Source organism: Eriocheir sinensis, chromosome 27, assembly GCF_024679095.1.
Source record: "Eriocheir sinensis breed Jianghai 21 chromosome 27, ASM2467909v1, whole genome shotgun sequence".
NCBI lineage: Eukaryota > Metazoa > Arthropoda > Malacostraca > Decapoda > Varunidae > Eriocheir > Eriocheir sinensis.
In genome coordinates, this window is record NC_066535.1 from 3,007,084 (window position 1) to 3,028,859 (window position 21,776).

Here is a 21,776-nt window from a genome sequence, read left to right on the forward strand (position 1 = left end):
TCAGTGACCTCTAACTATGATGAAGCGAAAGCTTTGTGAATCTAAAGTTAATGTTGATAGTTAAATCAATAGTTCATAGTTTTTACCACGGGCCATTAGCGTGCATCTCTGTGAATCCCACCCCAGCACGTGTGAACGTGGTCACCCAGCTGAGGGAGTCTAAAGGCGCTGTCCCACATGCTATAGTTTCTCAGGAATTTTGTACAGAGATCCAAAGTCAGCTGCATTTCATGGGAAACTTGGCAAAATTCTAGTCAGAATCTCTGTCGCCAGCATGTTGGTTATTTTCTCGCTAGGTCGGCAAGTTGTGGTCCCAAGAAGAAGAATGTGTCAGCTGATCAGTCCAGTAGCTATCTGCATGTTTATTTCAGTACCACAATGAGTTCCATGAAGCTAGATAAGCTTGGAGTAACCAGATTGAGTAGATCTTGGACTTGAGTCTTGTCCAAGTATAGCCACTGCCTCATCGTGTCTGGGTCCTCACTGCTAAGTTCTCGTAGCATTTAACGTTAGCAACCTATAACACCCTCTCCCTTTGTCTCTGAGCTAACCATTCACGAGCCAACAAATGCTTTCTTTTCTTCTTCAGCAAACACCACAAAGCAACCGCTACAACGTCTGGATTCATTGTTGGTTTTTCTTTTCATCTGATATATCCCAGAATGCAACAGTCCTCCGTGTGACCAAACTTTAGGATAAATTTGCGGCAGAAAATTGTCGGGAGATAATTTTGGTGGAAAATTCCTGAGAAACTAGCTTGTGTGACCACCTTTAAGCTGCTGGTGTCACACTGGGCCTTTTTCCTCCAACCATGTTGGTGATAGGGGCAATCAGCAACTCCAACTTTTCCGGGTGTGCATCACACATGGCCAAGGTCGATTGCCTGAATTCACAATGTAAACAAAGCAGTCGCCCTGTATAGATATGGCGGCATCTGCTTAAGTAAGAGCTGTTGTGGATTGTGCTGCCCTTACCCAAGTTATGGATTGTTGCTGCAGTTAAATGAAAGGAAGAAGCAGTTGTGGGCATGATCATGGCTTCAAGGACAGGATGACAGGTGTTTTCACCCAAACCTCATCAGAGAACTGTGCTGTGAAAACGAAGTCCTTTTACAATTTTCATAGAATGGAGAATAATTTTTTGAACTGTGGTTCCATAGCATGGGGTGTTCACATATCATGTCAATTAAATAGTAAACAAAGCAACTCTGCCAGTCCACTTTACGAGTTTCTTGGCAGACCATTTTCAACTGCTCCTCACTCCTCGGCAACTGCCGTTTTCTGATTGTTTACGTACAGCTGTGCAGTTGCTATACTCTGTTCACTCGAAGCGTGCATCTGGCTCCTATCAGGATTTTGTATCGATGCACGTGATAGGCTATCTGATCATAATCCTCGCTCCTGGGTGCTGCTCATATTTGGCGTTCCAGTCGTGTGCTCAGTCATAGGCTTCTCTGGTGTTGTTTCCATATTATTTCCTGTAGCTCACCTATTGTACAAAATGCGCTATTCTGGTAGAATGGAAAGCATTCTGAACACGATGGTGTAAACAGATTACATATAGATAAAACCGTGATATAAGTGAAACAGCGAATATTTCGCATTCCATTGCAGTGATTCTCGCCGTGCACGAGACTTGCTGCTATTCATGCTACGGAGGACTGAATACATTCCGGAATTGTTCTTTCAATTATACTCGCCATAGTTTCTTTATTTTTTGTTTTACTGAGTTGTGACAAACGTATTTATGTTTACAATCATTACCATGTCTTTTTCTTTCTACCAAAATAGCATAGGTGAGCTACGGGAAATAATATAGAAACACAACATCAGAGAGGCTCATAACTGAGCACACAACTGGACAGCCAATCACGAGCAGCGCCCGTGAGCGAGGATTATGATCAGATAGCCTATCACGTGCGTTGATGCGAAACCCCACTAGGAGCCAGATGCACGCTCTGAGTGAACAGAGTATAGTATCCCCAACCGTTTTCCATCCGTATGGGTAACCGACAACTTACTCCCGGTTGGGTGTACGGGCAATGGTGGTTGCCAGTAGCCCCAACGTTTAGAGAAAACTGTTCAGTGTGACACCGCCTTAAGGCAACGCACGTGACGCTGACGGTAGGTAGATGTGACCTGTACATGTCAAAGCAGTGTGAAAGTCGAGGCGATAATGCGTGAAAGTCAGGATGGTAAGAATTTAGGACTAAGCACGAAACTCGAGGATCGCGATACTTGGATAGCGCGAAACTTGGGATGGTACTGTATACGCTTCTCCGAATATTGTATTTATGTGCTTCTCAGGGGTCAGTGTATCTTGCATTACGATTCCTAAGTCTTTTTCTTCATTAACTGTGTCGATGATTGTCCCTCCCATCCTATACACTCCACATGGTCTATTTTTACTTTTCCCATTTTAGTTGTGACATTTCTTTTTGTTAAACCTCATTTTCCATTCTTTACTCCATTAATATATCTTATTTAAATCTTCCTGCAGCTTATTACAATCATCATCATCTCTTATTTATCTAAGCAGTGAGGCAACATCTGCAAACATACTCATAACTCTTTACTTTTTCTGGCATAACGTATATGTATATTAAAAACATTATTGGCGCTAACACTGATCCCTGTGGCACTCCACTTGTGACCCTTCTCCAAGCCGATTTGTCATCTTTCAACATGGTTCTCATTTCTCTGTTTGTCAGGTAATTTTTCATCCATTCTGTCATTTTTCTCCCTAATCTTCCTCTATGTTCTAGTTTCCACAGCAATCTTTTATATGGAACTTTATTGAATGCATTTTTTAGGTCCAAAAATATGCACTCTGCTCGTGCGTCTCTCTCCTGTACTATATCTATTACTCTTGAATAAAAACATTAGATTTGTGACATATGATTACCTTGTCTGAATCCAAATTGGCTCTATTTATTATCTTTTCTCCTTCCAGATGGTCCACCCACTGTCTTTTACTTACCTTCTCACACAGTTTACATATTACACTTGTTAGAGGTCTATTGTTCAGAGGCTCTTGTTTATTTCTGTTTTTATATAATGGGACCACATGTTCTCTCTTCCATTGCACTGACTTCTTCAGTCTTATCGAACAACTAATAATGTCTTGAATTGGGTCTATTAACTGTTCACTGCATGCTTTCAGTACTTGGTCTGATGTTTCAACTGGACCCATTGCCTTCTTACCATCTAGTCATTTCAATTGCCCCAGTATCTTATCTTTCTCCACTTATGTTTTCCATTCTTTTGACACATCTCATCTCTCTCTTCAAATTCTGTCTCTTGGGTAAATACATTCTGAAAGGTTTCATTTAATATCCCACAGATTTCCTTTGTATCCTCATGGACTTGGTCACCCACTTTCATCATGTTCTCAGCTTCTTTTTTCCTTAGTTTCTTATCCCCTTTCCCTTCTGGCTGCCGACTTGAAAGGTGTCTTTGATAACTCCTTGAACCTCTTTCTTATCAATTTCTGCAACATTCGCAGTCTTTGTTCTAATTTTCATTCTGTGGAGCACCGTCTCTCCTTTAAAAATCACCTTCTCTTCCTCACATAGTTAGTAGAGTTAGGTGAGAGATGAACAGCACATATGTATTTAGTAATAGAATGACAGGTTTCTGAGGTTACTGACAGCAATCTCTACTCTGTTTCCTCCTACTATCTCTATCCTAAATTTCAATCCAAAACTGGATGTTGCGTCTATGTATGCAACGACATCACTTGCTCTCGTGCCCGCGACCTTGACTCTTCTGAATTTTCCACCATCTGTCTAAGACTTCATTGTCATTCTATTACTAAATACATCTGTGCTGTTTAACTCTCACCTAACTCTACTAACTATGTAAAATTCTTTGACTAATTGAACTCTAAAGTGGAGCACATCTTGACCACTCCCCCTTTGCTGAAATCTGTCCTTGGAGATTTCAATGTTCACCACCAGCTTTGACTTTCATCCTCTTTCACTGATCAGCCTGGCGAACAAGCCTACAACTTTGCTCTCCTCAACAATCTAGAGCAGTTGGTTCAGCACCCTGCACGTATTCCCGACCGTCTTGGAGACAGGCCCAACATACTAGACCTCTTCCTTACCTCTAACCCTTCTACTTACTCTGTCGAACTGTTCTCTCCATTGGGCTCCACTGATCACAACCTTATTTCTGTTTCCTATCCTATCGCTCCTGTACATCCTCTGGACCCACCAAAAAGGCGATGCTTCTGACATTTTACTTCAGCTCGGTGGGACGACCTGTGGATGTACTTTTCCATTTCCCGTGGATTGATTATTGCTTCCAGGAGCGAGACCCCTCTGTAAGTGCCCAGCGCATCACAGAGGTGATTGTCTCTGGAATGGAGGCATACATGGAGCCAAACACCTATCCCCTATTCTTCGACAACACTCAACTGTCACCTTCAACACTAAACATCCTCAGTCTATTCTTAACTCATAATCTTAAACTGGAAATTTCACATCTCCTCTCTCACTAAATCAGCTTCCTCGAGATTGGGTGTTCTGTATCGTCTCCACCAATTCTTCTCCTCAGCACAGATGCTTTCCATTTATAGGGGCCTTGTCCGCCCTCGTATGGAGTATGCATCTCACGTGTGGGGGGCTCCACTCACACAGCTCTCCTGGACATAGTGGAGTCTAAGGCTCTTCATCTCATCAGCTCTCCTCCTCTTACTGGTAGTCTTCTACCTCTTAAATTCCGCCACCATGTTGCCTCTCTTTCCATCTTCTATCAATATATTCACGCTGACTGCTCTTCTGAACTTGCTAACTGCATGCCTCCCCCCCTCCCGCGGCCTCGCCACACATGACTTTCTACTCAAGCTCATCCCTTTACTGTCCAAATCCCTTACGCACAACTTAACCAGCATTTTTACTCATCCTTCATGCTGGTAAACTCTGGAACAATCTTCCTTCATCTGTACTTTCTCCTGCCTACGCCTTGAACTCTTTCAGGTGGAGAGTATCAGGACACCTCTCCTCCCGAAATTGACCTATCTTTCGGCCACTCCTCTTGACTCTTTGTAGGAGCAGTGAGTAGCGGGCTTTTTTTTTTTTTTTTTTTTTTTTTTTTTTTTTTAACTGCTTCCTCTACAGTCAAACCTCACCATTTGCAGACATATCGGCGGTCTGAAGGTTGTCAAATGGTGAATACGCAAATGACGAACTTAATAACCTATGGGGAAAAATACATATGGGTGGTCACGGCCCAAAACCCCCCCTACCAGCAATTAAAAAAGAAAAAAAAGGGTCTGCTGGCAGGAAACACGCCATACTCACGGCCAATCTCTCACTTTTTTCTTCCACCTGTTCTGTGGTCATCATCGGGTTCTTCCGGAGTTTAGGCTTCGATGACGCTGCGTGCAGAATGACGGTAGTCATCGAATAATCGCAGTCACCACAAGACGAGGAGAGGCAATCGGGTTATGGCGGGAAACGACATGTTGTGTACGTTGGCAGTGTTCTTCACTGGCAGCAGAGGGCGCTCGGGTGGTATACAGCTGTAGCTCGCCAGCGGATGCCATTTTGCTGCCAGAACAGCAAGTAAACGTCCTCAGAAGATCAGCGGATGCCATTTTGCTGCCAGAACAGCTAGTAAACGTCATCAGAAGATCAGCGGACGCCATTTTGCTGCCAGAACAGTTAGTAAATGTCCTCAAGATCAGCAGACGCCATTTTGCTGCCAGAACAGCTAGTAAACGTCCTCAAGATCAGCGGACGTCATTTTGCTGCCAGTGAGATGCCGTTACCAAAGCGGCGAGGTGCGCAAATGGCAAGACCACCTGCTCAAATGGTGGGATGATGGCCGCAAATTAAGGCCGCGCAAATGGTGAGGTTTTACTGTACTGTAAAAAAATAAAAAATAAAAAAATAAAATCTATAAGGTCATCATCCCACCATTTGAGCAGGTGGTCTTGCAAAATTTGAGGCCGCTGACTAGCTCTGGCAGCAAAAAAAAGTCTGCTGATCTTGATCTTGAGTTTACTAACTGTTCTGGCAGCAAAATGGCGTCCGCTGATCTTCTGATGGCGTTTACTAGCTGTTCTGGGCAAAAAATGGCATCTCTGATCTCTGAGGGCTGTTCTGGCAGCAAAATGGCATCCGCTGGCGAGCTACAGCTGTATACCACCCGAGCGCCCTCTGCTGGGTCCTTACATTTTTCTATTATATTTTTATCCTTTTTTCTTCTCACCTCACTTTGGTGTAATCATTTTGAGCTTGTCTATAGCTTTCTCTATTTATGGCATTCCTTCTCCTTTTTAAGTTTCTCTATGCTGTATCTTTCTTCTTTGCTTCCAGACATTTTGTATTAAACCACTCATGTTTCCCTCTTTTCTTTATTACATAGTAGGGTGCCCACTTTACTACACCTTTATTATAAATTTTAAGGAATAGTCATATTTTTGTTGTAGTACTTTTCTCAGCTTTTTCATTTCTGACCAATTTATACTTCCAAAAAAAGCTCACAAATCATTATACCGAGCTTTATTGTAATTTCTTCTTTTCTTTTATGGTTCTCTAATCTAATCTCTTCGCATTCTTCATTAATTTCCATTTGTAATACTTCTTGGTCACATTTTCCCAGTGGGCACTCATGTTTCACTTCACTTAACAAGTCTATTCCTTTAGTGAAAATTAAGTCCAATCTTGCTGGTTCATCCTCTCCTCTAAATCTCGCCTCTTCCTTTACCCACTGTGTCATGAGGTTTTCTGTGGCCAATTTTAATGCTTTAGCTCCCCATGTATTTTCTTCACCTTCCACTTCAAACTTTTCCCATTTGACATTTTTGGCTATTTCTTACAATATCTAAAGCTTTACTTGTACCTTTGAACAGGTTGATAAAAATTTCATTTGTCCAGCTTGCTGTGTGTGGGGGCCCATGTCACCATTACTGTCAGTTTTTCACCCCATTTCAACTGTAATAGAACACTTAAAATTTCCATATTTACGGTCCTGTTCTCACTTTTATCACTTTTAAGTCTGTTTTGACCAATATCATCACCCCTCCACCACTCTTTCCAGTTCTGTCTTTTCTATGTAAATTGTAATTGCACTCTGCTATTCCCACCATTTCTGTAACTTTTGCTGGTTTTGTTTCAGTGATGCACATCACATCTGGTTTAACTTTGTACAGGTAGTCTTTTAATTCTAGCTTTTTTTATATATAAGTCCATCAACATTAGTGTATGTTAACCTAAGCTTTTTCGGTCCCATTTCTTCCCTATTGTTGTTACTTTTTACTTGTTCTCCTCTTCCCTCTTCCTGATCCACCACTTCACTCTATTGTTTCACACTCCAAAAAAACTTTCTTTTTCTGACTCTGTTCTTTCTTCATTTCTATGATTTGCTTCGTTTACAATTTCCCTCATCTTAACTCTTTCCTCTATGCTCATATTTTTCCTTTGTATGTTTCTTTATATTGATCTATACCTTTTAGTATTCCACTCCGACTTATAACCACCTCGTTTGCCGTTTGTGACTAACTTCAATTTAATTGGTCTATTTTTCCCTTCCTCATATTTTCCTAGTCTTGACACCTTGTCCACCTCTTCTGTCAGCCTTCCGGCTTCTTCATCTAAGCTTGTCAGTATTTCTTTTCACTTTATTGATGTCATATCTCTCTGTGCCCTCAGTGGGATTTTCTCATTTTTAACACCCATGATTATCACACTTTTTAATTTCTGCCATTCTCTAACCAAATCTTCTTTCTTTCTTATTACTTGAACAACCTCACATTCCATCTCTATGTTTCTCTTTCCTATTATAAAATTTCTTTGAAACTTCCTTTTTCCTTTTCCTTTTCATTATTCCATATATATATTTCTTTATCAACATTTTCTTAACCTCTTCGCCCCGGTGGCACTGAAAGTGCACCACGCGGCAATCCATGATTGCCACGCGCAATAATTTTTAAATGCCACCACTGATTGTACCTATATTCAAGCCATAAAACTAAAATAATCATCATGTATTATATACCAACATATGAGAAATGAAATGGTGCACAAAGACAAACTTAAATTCACTGATAATATCTGTACAGCCATATCTCAGTTTACGAGTGCCTTAGTTTACGAGCGTTTTGATTTATGAGCGAAAGAAAATCACAAAAAATGCCATGGTTTACAAGCAGTGACTTGATGTACGGGCATCCTCTTTGTACGAGTTGTGGACGTGAGCATGGGTTTCCATTGTTTGCCGCAAGACAAGAGCGCTCAGAGCGGAAAACAATGGGAATAGAGTCTCAAGCTGTTATCACACTGGGCCTTTTTCCTCCAACCGCGTTGGCGGTAGGCGCAACAGGCAACTACAACTTTCAGTCGTCATCTGGCGATCAAAAATTACAGAAATCTTGCAAAATTCTGGCACATCAGATTTTCAAGAAGGGCCCCCCCCATTCTTGGCAAGAATCAGGGGTGTGGTGCAAGCCGCGGCGGGGCTGGAGACACAGGTAAACACACCGCTCTGCCCCACCTTAGGGCTACGGTGATGACGATTTCTTGAGCTTCCTGTGGGTAAGGCTGCCAGGTGGGCTGTAACACAGACGACATTAAAGCATCACTGTAGGATAAGTAAGAACTTTCTGGTACGAAAACATCATCGTCATCATTAGAAACAAGAAAGTGAAACGATGCCATTGGTCAATATTTTGTAGAGAAAAAGGACGTTTAAAAAAATTATGTTGCATGCAGTGATGCTAAGTAGCCAGGGAAATGTTCCTAATGAACTGTAGATATCGTAATTGTGACTAAATCAACGCATATTGTCCTTGATGAGTGACAAAATGAGAAATTGTGCTGGTTCATCTATTCATATGGACAAGAAAGAGCGCTCTGGCGGATCACGGGAGGGAAGTGGAAAAGTCTCAAGAAAGTGGGGTCATTCTTGATCGCCAGATGACATGCGTCACACACGACCAAGGTCAGTTGCCCATATCCACGACGTACACAAGCTAGTAGCCCTGTATTCACATCTTCTTTTGACCTGTAATGGTTTGTATCGCTTCTTAGGCCCTCCTCCTCTCGGTCCTCTCTTCATGGCACCGTTTGCAAAAGTAAGGGCTGTTGTGGCTTGTGCTGCTGTCACTCATATTATGGACATGTTGCTACATTTAATTGGAAGGAAGAAGCCGTTGTGGGTACGATCAAGACTTCAAAGATGTGAGGACAGGAGTGTTTACCCAAACCAACAAATCTCTCCCGGTTGGCTGTGCAGGCAACTGCAGTTGCTCCTAGCTCCAATGGTTGGAGGAAAACACTCAGTGTGACACCGCCTTAGTCCACTTTGCACACTCGCAGAGGTAGCACCGCACGCTCGTGTCCACGTACATTTGTGCTTTGCAGTACCCTCTCGAGTTTCGCGGTTGGTCCTAAATTCTTACCATCCCGACTTTTGTGCATTATCACCCCGAGTTTTGCGCTGCTTTGACATGTACGGGTCATGTTTTCCTCCAAACATTGTGACTATGGCAAGAGAGAGAGAGAGAGAGAGAGAAAGAGAGAACGGGTCGTTTTGAAGCCACAGTTGAAGGCGGCTGCCTTACGATTGGCTGACAGTTCAGAAAATACGCTTGTGATTCATTGGGAGTCCGATGACATCATCGCTGGCGCTAACCCTTTCAGCGGCTTCACTGCCTTAAGGCAGTGTCACAATGGCCATTTTCGTCCAACAGTTGGGGTACGAGCACCGCCCATACTCCCAATCGGGAGTGAGTTCACGGTTATCCGTAAGCTGGTGTCACATGGCTTTTTTCTTCCCACCGAGTTGGCGCCAGCTTGGGCAACCAGCAACTCAAGCTTTTCCAGGTGTGCGTCACACATGGCCAAGGTCGGTTGCCCGTATCCACATCCACAACGTAAACAAAGCACTTGCCCTGTGTCAACACTGTGTTATCTGCTAAAGTAAGGGCAGTTGCAGCTTGTGTTACCATTACCCAAGTTATGGATTTGTTGCTGCAGTTAAATGGAAGGAAGAAACAGTTGTGGGTGTGGCATGCCTGTGGTTCCTCCATGCCAGTTCTCATTGTCACCACTGCGCATGCACGGCCAACCCACCCATCTTGACTCAGCCACATAAACACATTGATTGAATAACAACACACACACACACACACACACACACACACAAACACACACATGTGTGCACCCACACACCAAACTCATTAGGAACCATTGCAGATGTTTCTGATGAACAGAAACGACTTCACCATTTCTTGAGTGTGTTAGAACGTATTTGGTGAGTGGCTCACATGAACCAAACCTAGCTCTTGGCAAGAAGAGAGCAGTCGTCTTTAACACTGCTCTCTTCTTGCCATTGGGCATGTTTGGCTTGTATGACCCACTTACCAAATAAGTTCTAACCCACTCTAGGAAATGGCGAAGCCATTTTTGTTTGTGAGAAACATCTGCCATGGTTCATGATGAGTCTGGTGTGTGTGTGTGTGTGTGTGTGTGTGTGTGTGTGTTGTTACTTAATCCACGTGTTTATGTGGTCGGAGTCTAGATGAGTGGGTTTGCCGCTCACGCGCAGTGGTGACAATGAGAACTGGCACGGAGGAACCATAGACACACCACACCCACAACAGCTTCTCCCTTCCATTTATCTGCAGCAACAAGTCCATAACTTGGGTAATGACAGCACAAGCCGCGAGAGCCCTTACTTTAGCAGATGACGCCATGTCGATAGAGGGCAAGTGCTTTGCCGTGTGATGCACACCGAAAAGTTGGATTTGCTGGTTGCCCAAGCTGCCGCCAACGCGGTGGGAAGAAAAGGGCCCAGTGTGACACCAGGTTACGGACAACCGACAACTCGCTCCCGGATGGGCGCACGTGTGTTGCCAGTAGCCACAACGGTTAGAGGAAAACGGCCAGTGTGACACTGCCTTAAGGCAGCGAGGCCGCTGACCGGTGTGCGCCGGCGATGATGTCATCGGACTCCCAGCGAATCACAAGCATGTTTTCAGAGCTCAGCCAATCGTAAGGCTTCATCTGTGGCTTTAAAACGACCCGTTCTCTCTTCCTGTTTTCTTCCTTTTTCCAAGGTATGTATTTTGAGATAACAAGGGAGTAAAGGAGGAAAAACAAGTGAGCTCCGGGGGGCAGCATGAGCCAATTATAATGGCACCACTATAAACAGTTGCCTGCGCCAGGACGGGCTTGGGGCCTGGCGCCATAGCCCACATGTAAAAAAAAAAAATAAATAAATAAAAAAAATTCCACGGGTCGGAACAGATAAGTGCTTCTTCAGTGTTTTCAATACCTCGAGTTTCGCGATCCTCGAGTTTAGCGCTATACCTTCAGAATGAAGCGAGCGCGAAACTCGAGAGGGTACTGTAGTGTACGATCTTTGTGTTTTCACTTTTCAGCACTATATTATTTATATATACTATATTATAAATTTATTACTTATCATTGCTAGTTGTTTGTATAATTACTTTTATTCTGTATGAAATAACATGTAAAATGATTTTTATGTTGGGTAATATTTTTTGGAATATGTGGATTCTCATTAATTTAAATGGGGAAATTCGTTTTGACTTACGAGTGTTTTGATTTGTTGTTTATTGTGCGGCTGGTAGCTGATCTTGATCTTGATGTCACAGGTGGCTTGGGATTTCTCCCCAGCCAGGCCTTTATATCAGCAGCGGTGGGAGCCATTCCACTCTTGATCTTGATAGTACAGGTGGCTTATTTCCATAGACCAGCAAGCCTTTGGATCGTCTTTTTTTAATTCACTTTTATGGAAATAAAACCACCCTTGGACAGTGAAAGATGTATAGTATATTTACTAACCACCAACTAGTATGTCATCGCCATACGGACAAAATCGGATGAGTGATGAATGTAAACAAACCAATAGCCTACATGCCGCCATGTTTATGTCGGGGACCCACTGTTTCAGTTGTGCGTATTTACCAACGTTAGTTGAAATTGCCTAGTTGTACATTTGTGGTGAGTGCTCCAGCAAACTTGTGGTGAGTGCTAAGACAATAGATAGATTTAAGAAAAGGTTACATAAATTCATGGATATGGTGAAGCTGTTTTTTTTCACAAAATTTCTCTCCAATAGTAGGGTGCGTCTTCCAAGATGCAGCTCTTGTAAGCCGTAACATACGGTAAATCTTATTTTCCATTTTGCCATTACTACTTTCCCCTACCCTTTTTGATATTTCTTTCTTGACCACTGCCTTTATCTTGTCATCAATGTTGTCGTTTCTGGTTCTTTCCTTTTTTAGTTTTTCGTTTTCTTCCCTTAGTTTTCTGACTCTTTCCCCTCTAACAACTACAGCAAACCCTCGATTGAACGAACTAATTGGGAGGAACTTTGGGTCGTATTATAAGACATTTTGCCGCCCAAGAACACCTATTTGACAAGGCTTTCTTAGGAGTTGTGGCCATTTCCAGGAGTAGTTTTATGACCCTGATGGTAGTTTGACCCTTCCTCTGTACCGTGAACCTAAAGAAACACTCATTAGAACCCGTCTGACCCCCTCTTTGACCTTTAGAAATATCTGATGTGAGAAGACAAAGTCTTATAATACCGACCTTAGTCTGTTATTGCTGAAAGTCAATTATAAGCGGCAGAAATTAAAAAATACGTATAATAACACTGACACACCTAATAAACGTAGGTATATAGTTCCTTTTATTGTGTATGTTGTGTGAACGTTGTCTGTATAACCGCAGAAAACACTTGACGGCAGATTGTGAGGCACTGGGGCTGCCAGGTTGGCAGTGGGACCCTGCTGGGGTGGGGGGGGCGTATTGTTACAGGTGTGGGTAAAATTTTACAAGTGCGCCTTTGACGTACTGGCAGACGAAACTGCGAGGCACTGAAGCTGCCAGGTTGGCAGTGGGGCCCTGCGGGGAGGGACAGTATTGTTACGGATATGGGTAAAATTTTACAAGTGTGCCTATTACGCACTGGTAGACGTAACTTTTTTTTTGTGTGTGTGTGTTTTTGGACCCTTCTTTTCTTGTATTAAATCAACTCTTTTATCACTCATTAATTACTCAATAAATGATCTCACCGTCTCGTATCCCTGGTAGCGTGATCCAGCTTAAGTTGTTATTGGAGACTGGTGTTCGGGGATAAACAAGGGAAAAAGAAAATATACATTTATTTAAAATTAAATGAAAGTAATTGCCTTACGCAATATTCTATGCTCAGACGATCATAACACTGGCATATTCAGCAATGGATGCAACATATGACAAACGACATGTCTTAAACATAATACTACAATATGTGCTCAGTTGTTGCCAATAATAATAACACTCGTCGTTCCACAAGCAGTGGTTTGTATCTCTCTGCTTACATCACAATCATTATGTACTCTCTTCACAAAATCCTAATAACACATTCCTATAGTATAATCTACTACAAGTCATGGAAACACCCAATTTTACCACACCCAGTGGTTTTACCTTTGCTTTACATCGCAAACAAATAATCACAATCCTGTCCCACTCACAATCCTACTTCACATCTCCTACATTATAATCTCCAGGACAATACAGTCGGTTTCCCTTAGATTCTCGAATTTCTACTCACAATTAAGATCACAACAGCCATTCTTGGCTGAGTGAGTAGCAGGTCTGCTTGAGGCGAGAACCAAGCTCGGTCTACCCATACCACTGATTTCTAGGCCACATTTTTCTTTGCTTGAGGCGGACTTACATTCTTGACACGCCCTTAATTTTCTACATAACCAATGGCCAATACTTCCTGTCACACCCATTTCCTCGCTCATTATGTTGTATTGTTTTACTTCTCCTGCTATTCGTGAGTCGGTCTTAAGACACTCCCACAGCGATTTTTCTGTTAAATTATTGGCTCATAACATGTCGCCACGACTGACGTCACGGGTCAGAGTCTTTTTCAATGGTTGTTCACACTTTCTGACCACGCCTACTGGGTATCTGTTTTCTGTATCTGAGTCTGGGTATCTGTTTTCCTTTACCCACGTTGTTTCCCCTCTTTGGTACTTGAGATGTTTACACTGTTATATATGTCACCCTTCTTGTTAGTGTTTGTCCTGTCAGATGTTTACACAGTTGTATATCTCTCATTCCTCTCTGGGTATCTGTTTTCCTTTATCTTCGTTGTTTCCCTCCTTGTTAGTGTTTGTCCTATGAGATGTTTACACAGTTGTATATCTGTCACCCTACTTGTTAGTGTTTGTCCTGTCAGAGGTTTACTCTGTACTGTTATGGCTATTCCTCTTGTTTGTTCGTTTTCTGGTTCCCGACAGTGTGTTTTCGGTGTGTTATGAAATAATCTGCTAACCTTTTCTGTCACTAATCATTAAATGATTGACTTTTTAATGTCTGTTGTACACCCGCCGCCGCAGCCACAAAATAGCTCGCAGAGAGAGGTTCAACTTGCTTACTGTTTCTATATTTCACTCACCACTCACAAAAATCACAAGTGGACAAACTAAAACAAAACCAGGCAAATTAATGTTTTTCCTGCTGTGTATTCCCCCAGTGCACATGAGTGGTGGACAGAAGAGTGACTTATTTCTTCGAGGAGGTATTTCTTGCAACACCGGGCCACCCCTGCCGCCGCCGTATCCCGTCTTGCACTGCATATTTCCACCACCCCACACCGCGTGCTGAATAAATTTAAACTAACCATACCTAACTTAACCTAACCTAACATACCTAACGGGCGACCTGTTAAGCTGTGTCAGTACCGACACTGACAAACACTTGGCTATTTTCCATCACATTTATGTCCTTGATTAATGCATAAGACTTTCTTGTGGTGTGAACATGTTCTTAATCTGAATGAGAACCACAAGGAGGAAAATATTTCATTAGATGGGCTGAAAAAGACTACAGTAACCAAAGGATGGGACAGCAGATAAAGGGAGGGCAGCAATGTGGCTAGCAGACGCTGTTGTAAAGACTTACTATTCTTGGTCAGTCCCTGTGGATTTCTAACCCTCTGACCTTGTCTGTTATATCCGAAATCTGTTATAAGGGGTCCATTATATCGAGGGTTTACTGTAGTTCCTTCTTCAGGTCATCTACGATGTCAATAAATTTCCTCAAATCCTCCCCCAGACTCCTTATCTCCTTTGAATCCTCTACTTCTGTCTCTAGTCATCTCATTCATGGCCATAATCCCGGGGTTGACGTATGGCTTGGCATAAAACCAGGAAAGTCTCCCTCCGCTTCAAAAATTTGTTTTTCACATCTCTTTGCCATTTTTGCCCAGGCAAGTTCTACTCCAGCACCCTTCAATCACAATGGCACTTTTTTCTTCATTGTTTTGTGCCTATTTTTACTTTTGGGAGACAGGGCCTATCCTACGACCCTATCCCCAGGCCCTGACCCCACAATATAGGTAAATTCGTCAAATTTCCTGGTCAGTAAGCAGGAGTGGATTGGCAGTGGTGTTTATGTCCTGACAGCTGACGAGTGTGTGTGTATGTGTGTGTGTGTGCTGCCTGTAGCGCCGGTAGATTTTCTTGAGGGGCCTTATGGACGGCCCCAGCCCGTTAATGGCACAGGCTAATTTTATATATAATGGCTGCCGTGATGTATGACTCTTGTTTGGCCCATGCTGCCCCCCGGTGCTTCTCTTGACTGAAGTTGCTGAAGTTAAGGTTGATTGAAGATCTGGACAGCATGTGGGTAATCTTCCGCCACTTGGCAATGACTTGAAAAATCAGCGTATTTCAGGTGGGACTCGAACCTAGTCCACACTAGGTCCTCAGGTTCACCATGCCCTCACGCTAACCACTCAACCTCTGCTTCCTCGGGGTAAATAATAAAAAACAATGTTTTATGGACTGACATGCATGTAGGCAGGCACTCACTCACCCATTCACACCCACACGCACACGCACACACTTACACACCCTCCCACCCTCCCTCACTCACTCACTCTCGATAGATAGCTAGATAGAATAGATACATGGATTCTCACCCAGATATTTCTACTTTCACAGACTGGTCTCATCATATAAGGAACTATGGGGAAGAGATCTCGCCATCGCTTTGACAAGAAAAAGAAAGCTGCAGAGGGCTTCCTTGATGAGGATGAAATCATGGCACTAAACATCAATGGTGAAGGGAAGCCAAGGAATGCCAAGCACACTGCAAAGCTAAAGAAAAGATTTAGGAAGTTACAGAAACGAGAAAAAGAAAAACTAGAAAGATCTGGAGGCAAGCAGAAGCAGAAATCTACAGGATGGCACAAAATTGAAGTCATTGGAAGTGAAGCAATGGAGAAAAACTTCATCTACACCAGTATAGGCAGCTCACTTGAAATAGAATTTCAGCCACTTGGATTTCATAAAATAGATAAGAAGAGCTGTTTTTACTTAGAAAACAATGAACCAGCAGCTTCAGCTATGCATAGTTTAGATAAAAGAATACAGGACTCAAATGGAAACTTACTCAAGATCAATTCAATAAGAGTAAGTAGGCCTGATCTTGCCCTCAACTCGGACCAACTTCAGGTTTTGCGTGAAGTTATGTCAAGGCGCTTCAATGCAGCCACCTGCTTGTTGGATCTAACTAATCTACATCATGACCCTGCACTGTTAGAAAAAGATATTCTTGCCCCTTTGGCTTCTACATTAGTAATGAAGCAAGTTATCAAAGTTATCAAAGAAAATATTCCACACTTAAAGGCTTTGAATCTTAGTAAAAATAGCCTTCATGTAAATCATCTAAATCTGCTGCTTCCTAGTATGCATTCAGAATCCTCTCAGCTCTTTGCTCTAAATCTGGAGCATAATGCAATTGATAACCTGCAAATGCTTAGGTTCATCAAAATGTTTCCTATAACTGAGCTTAGTTTGCAGTTCAATCCTATTGTTGAAATATACAAAAACAAACCTATTAGGTACATAGAGTTGGCAAAGAAAAACCTTCCACAACTAAAGATTCTTGACACTGTGGATGTAGAAACGTATCTTAAAGAAAAAATAGCAACGGCAAGTTCCCAACAGCCTGCTGCATCATCAAGCACGGCTGGAACCAGCTCTAGCATAGTTTCAGAACCACTAGTTAGATCCTTTTTAGAGCAATATTATGCCCTCATAGATGCTCCAGATCGCAATGCTCTGGTGGCAGCTTACACTCCTGATGCTGTCCTTGAGATCAAATCTAGTGTGCAAGCCATTATAAGCAGTGTCTTTGTGGGACAAGATAAAATAAAGGAGGCCCTTACTACATTCCCAAGAACCCAACACCAACATGGTACTTTCTCTTTTAATATTCAGTTTCCCAGTCCTAGCATAGCCCAAGCAGCAGTCATGGGTCAGTGTCAAATAGATGGCTTGGAAACTGTCGTCACCTTTGCCCGGACAATGAATATAGTTCCTTTTAATGCCGGTCTCTGTTGTTCCCAAGACGTGTTGGAGTTGAGATGAAATTTGTACTTCTGACATGACCATTGTTCTCATTAATTTACAATATTATTAATATAATAATAACAGGAGGTATGATGTGGAAGCACTCTTGGGATAGCTGATTGTGTTGTGTAAATATCTTTTGAGTTATCAAGAAGCATCAGGGCCATTTTACCTCAGTGAGTAACACTGGGCGAGTGCAGCACTTGGGTCTGAGGCCAAAGTTATTCTTGTTTGTAAACATCACTTTGATGTTTGCTAACATTATTCCTGAAGGTTACTTGAGTAAGCTTCCAGTATTACATTTATACAAGGTTTAGTGTCCTAAATTGAGTGCTTGTAACTGATATTTAATACACACATCTGTATCAATTATAATACCTCCATGGTGAAGTGGTTATCATGCCTAGCTATGAATCTGCAGGCCTGGCGTTCAATCCCAGCCTGGGCAGATGGCATCCAGCTTACATAAGAACATAAGAACGCAGGAGTCTGCAAGAGGCCGGTAGGCCTGTACGAGGCAGCTCCTCCCTCTCAGGCTGGTAAATAAATGGGTACCTGGGGAAACCTGGGGAAGGTTCATTCATTCATTTATGTAGATCTTATGTTAACTATCCTTAGCCAACTATTACAAAATGGACACAATAGTTTCATTTATTTCTCGGGCATAAAAAACAGCTGTCACACACACAACTTTTAAAGTATAGAAAAAAAAATTGGTTTCTCTAACTGAAGCACCAAATAATCCTATAATATTGACTTTTCTCAACATTCATATTCTTTTTATACCTTTCATGCTTACTTGTTATGTAAGTTGTTTAGTCGTGTCCATGTATGATTAACTTTTTTTAGATCATTATTTATGTTTTAGAAAATTTATCAATACAGACATGTTAATGCTAGATATTGTAACATTTGTTTGCAAATGTATCAGGGCTCAACTTCTGTGAAGTTAATTGACAGCAGCATCATTCCAGGCCCTGCCTTAGGGGGAGTGGGACATGTGTGCTCAGCACTGCTGTAAATATTAAAATTCTGGCATTGGTATTGTTGGCATTATTGTTGAAGCCACTTTATTCCTATGGCTGCAGAAAATTGGGAACAATGATTTCTAGGTTTGATGCCATAATTTATATCAAATTTGTGGATAGACTGACTCAATTTGACTATGATGTTTTTTTTTTTTTATGGTTACCTTAAGTTAATGTGCCTTCAAAGACATACTTTAAATGGATTATCATTGTATTTACATTTTTCTGGTTTAAGGGGAGAGTTGGCTTTGGTATATCATGAAAATAGTAAAAATAATATGAAATTGAGTTATATGACCTGGTAAATCCATCTGGCCTAAAAATTATTAAATGGCAAAGACTTTTTCAGAATCTGAATCTTTATATGTCCTGGGGCGGGGTAATTTAAATACCCACCGGGTGTGCGTGGCATGCGGCCGAGCGTGTATTTGATGATGGTCGGCTTTGTGACCTATTTTCATGACAAAATAATCACATACCTAATTCGTTCTTGCATATTCTGGCAACTCATCCTGGGGAGAAGACAGGTGTGTCTGACAAGGCGATCAGCTGCAATGCGCTTAGACTGAGAGCAAACACGTGACACGCCACTTACTGGACTCCTTACTCTTGCTCCTTGCACTGTCCCCACAGTTTTTGGAGCACTTTATATAGGTACACAAAGAGCTTCCTGAAGACACTATGCTTAAGGGATAAAGGCATGGGTGCAGATGTGAAGAAAGGGGGCTCTAATTCCAATTAATAGGGAGCATACACCGACTCCGCCCCCAACAGTCAACCCGGGCAAGCCTCCATGCAGCTGGTCATTCCAGGGCCCTCCAAGGATCGATCAATTTGACCGTCATGAATTACATGGGCGTCTCCTTGCCCTCCTTCACTCACGGTTGTCTCGTACGGCAACAATTTTATAAGCAGGATTGATGCCAGGGAAGCATGCCACGTGCCTATATAGCCAGAGTTAACTGACTAAGCTTGTAGCAACCCTCAATTCAGTTTCACAAAGTAGTCGCTGGTTTGACATACCAGTGATACCCCATGATTCTACAAAGTCACTTGGTACCAAAGGCATCAGCACACCTTTCCAAGTCACTATTCAGTGTCCATGTCTCAGCCATACAGTAAGACAGGGAGCTTAGTTGACTTAAAAGATTTGAATCTGTCTGTCCATTTTGATATCATATTACGAGTTCATAATACTATGGGTGGGGCCAATCCATCGATTGATTTTCTGGCAAGACCTACCATTGTTATGCACTATGCTATTGAGGTATGTGAAGCAGTTGTTAACCTCAGTGCTCTCACCACATGTTTGAACAGACTAAACTGTGCCATCCAGCAAGCCTGCAAATGACTGGACCTTGGTTTTGGCTGGGGAGACCTTTAGTCCCAGGGAAGAAGCTGGAAGCCGGAAACTTTATAAGTGAAAGAAAAATTCTTGTGTTAGGGGATATGAATGCAAAAGTTGGAAACGGAGATTGGTGGTGTGGTTGGGAAGTAGGGTGCAGGTGGAGTGAACGAGAATGGACAATACCTTGTGGATGTTTGTGCTGAGAGGTTTGTTCTTGGCAAACACCTTCCAGCACAAGCTAATTCACAGGTACACATGGGCAAGGGGAGACATGAGGAGTGTAATAGATTACATAGCTGTGGATATGAGGTTGTGACAGTATGTAGTAGATGCAAAAGTTGAAAGGAATGTTTACGAATGAATGTGTTACAGTAGTAGCCAAAATTAGGATGAAAGAGAAATGGGAATTCAAGGGGAATGGGAAGAGGGAAAAGGGTAGGAAGGAACTAGCAAGTGAGAAATGGCCATAGGGAGATATATAGTGTAGGAGGAAAGTAGAGGAAATACTTGGAAGGGCAACAGCAGGGATAGAACACAGTGCAGGAGTGAATGAGGTTTATGGAGTGTTTAAGAGTTCAGTGGTCAGGGCAACTGAGGAAGTAGTTGGGTATAGGTTGTGTGTGGTGGACGGATGAGATAAAATAGGCAGTTGAAGAGAAATGAAGGACCTACAAGAAAATGTTAGAGAAATATGATGGAGGAGGTGAGAGGGAGAGGGAGATGGAAGAGAAAGTACAGGGAGAGTAAGATGATGGTAAAGAGTTTGGTTAGGGAAAGTAAAGAGGGAGTGGATGAGGATTTTGGTAGGAAAATTCCAGCAAAATACCAGAACAAAAAAAATTTCTGGAAAGAAGTTAGAAGAGAAATGGGGGGAAAAAAGAGTGACATTTGTAATTGTAGCATGAAGAGGAAAGATGGGTTGCTTGTGAGAGGGAATGAGGAGATAAGGGAGGTATGGAACCAGCACTTTGAAACTGTAATGAATGAGAGTGTGGGAGGGAGAGCAGAAGTGACGTGTAGGAATAAAGGTCAGTTATAATAATAATAATAATAATGATAATAATAATAATAGCTTTATTTCGCCCAGCAGCATATATAAAAAAGATCCACAGGGGAAGGTGGAGCTGTATAGTGCCAGATCCGTCTGATGGGTGAGCCTCCCATAACTCACTTAGCGAGGGGGCGTTTGATCCCCGGCGCCAGTGAAACCCTTTCCTGGTCTGGATTAATTTCTAATGTGATTCATGACATGCTGTGGTTGTGTGGAGATATAGTGGAAGGGATTTGGGGCAATACAGAGAGAGGTGAGGTAGAGGAGTCAGTGAAGAAGTTTAAAATAGGAAAGGTCCCTGGAGCTGATGGCATAACAGCAGAAATGCTTAAGTATAGAGGAGGTGTAGTTGTGGAAGGGATGTTATGGATATGTAACCTATCATGGGAACAGTGTGAGGTGCCAGAAAACTGGAGAAAGGATATTGTTGTACCCCTGTTTAAGCAGAGATGATTGTAATAGTTACCGGGGAATAAGTCTACTCAGTGTGGTGGGAAAAGTGTATGGAAGGGTTTTAAAGGAGAGGATAAAGAAAATAACGGAGAAAAGTGTAGGTGATGAACAAGGGGGTGTTAGGAAAGGGAGGGGTTGTGTAGACCAAATATTTTCAGTGAAAATGTTAATGAAAAGTACCTAGAGAAGGATAGGAAGTTGTTTGCTGCTTTCATGGACCTAGAGAAGGCATATGACAGGGTTGACAAGAAGGGTTTATAGGATGTTTTAATGATATATGGTGTGGGAGGGCATTTGCTGGAGGGATTCCGATCCCTCTGTAAGGATGCGAGTGCCTCTGTACACATGAATGGTGAGTTGGGTGAGAGTTTTGGTGTTGGTGTGGGTGTGAGACAGGGGTGTGTGATGTCACCATGACTTTTTAATGTGTACATGGATGGTTGTATGAGATAAATGAAAGCCAGAGTCGGGGAGCTAGGTCCAAGGCTGAAAGTGA

General features: G+C 42.4%; 1 protein-coding gene across 3 annotated transcripts in view; it reads left to right on the forward strand.

The window, feature by feature from the left end:
• Nucleotides 1-18,779, forward strand: part of LOC127003993 (nuclear RNA export factor 1-like) — a 34,137-nt gene extending 15,358 nt beyond the window's left edge. For 2 of the 3 annotated variants that reach the window (XM_050871138.1, XM_050871137.1), the window contains exon 3: nucleotides 15,988-18,779. In XM_050871138.1, coding sequence (XP_050727095.1) covers nucleotides 16,012-17,418 — 1,407 coding nt within the window. In that variant the 5' untranslated portion in view covers nucleotides 15,988-16,011 and the 3' untranslated portion in view covers nucleotides 17,419-18,779. Of the gene's footprint in view, nucleotides 1-2,952; nucleotides 4,327-15,987 lie in introns of all 3 variants that reach the window. The other variant, XM_050871139.1, reaches the window with a different exon arrangement.
• Nucleotides 18,780-21,776: the final 2,997 nt, after the last annotated feature.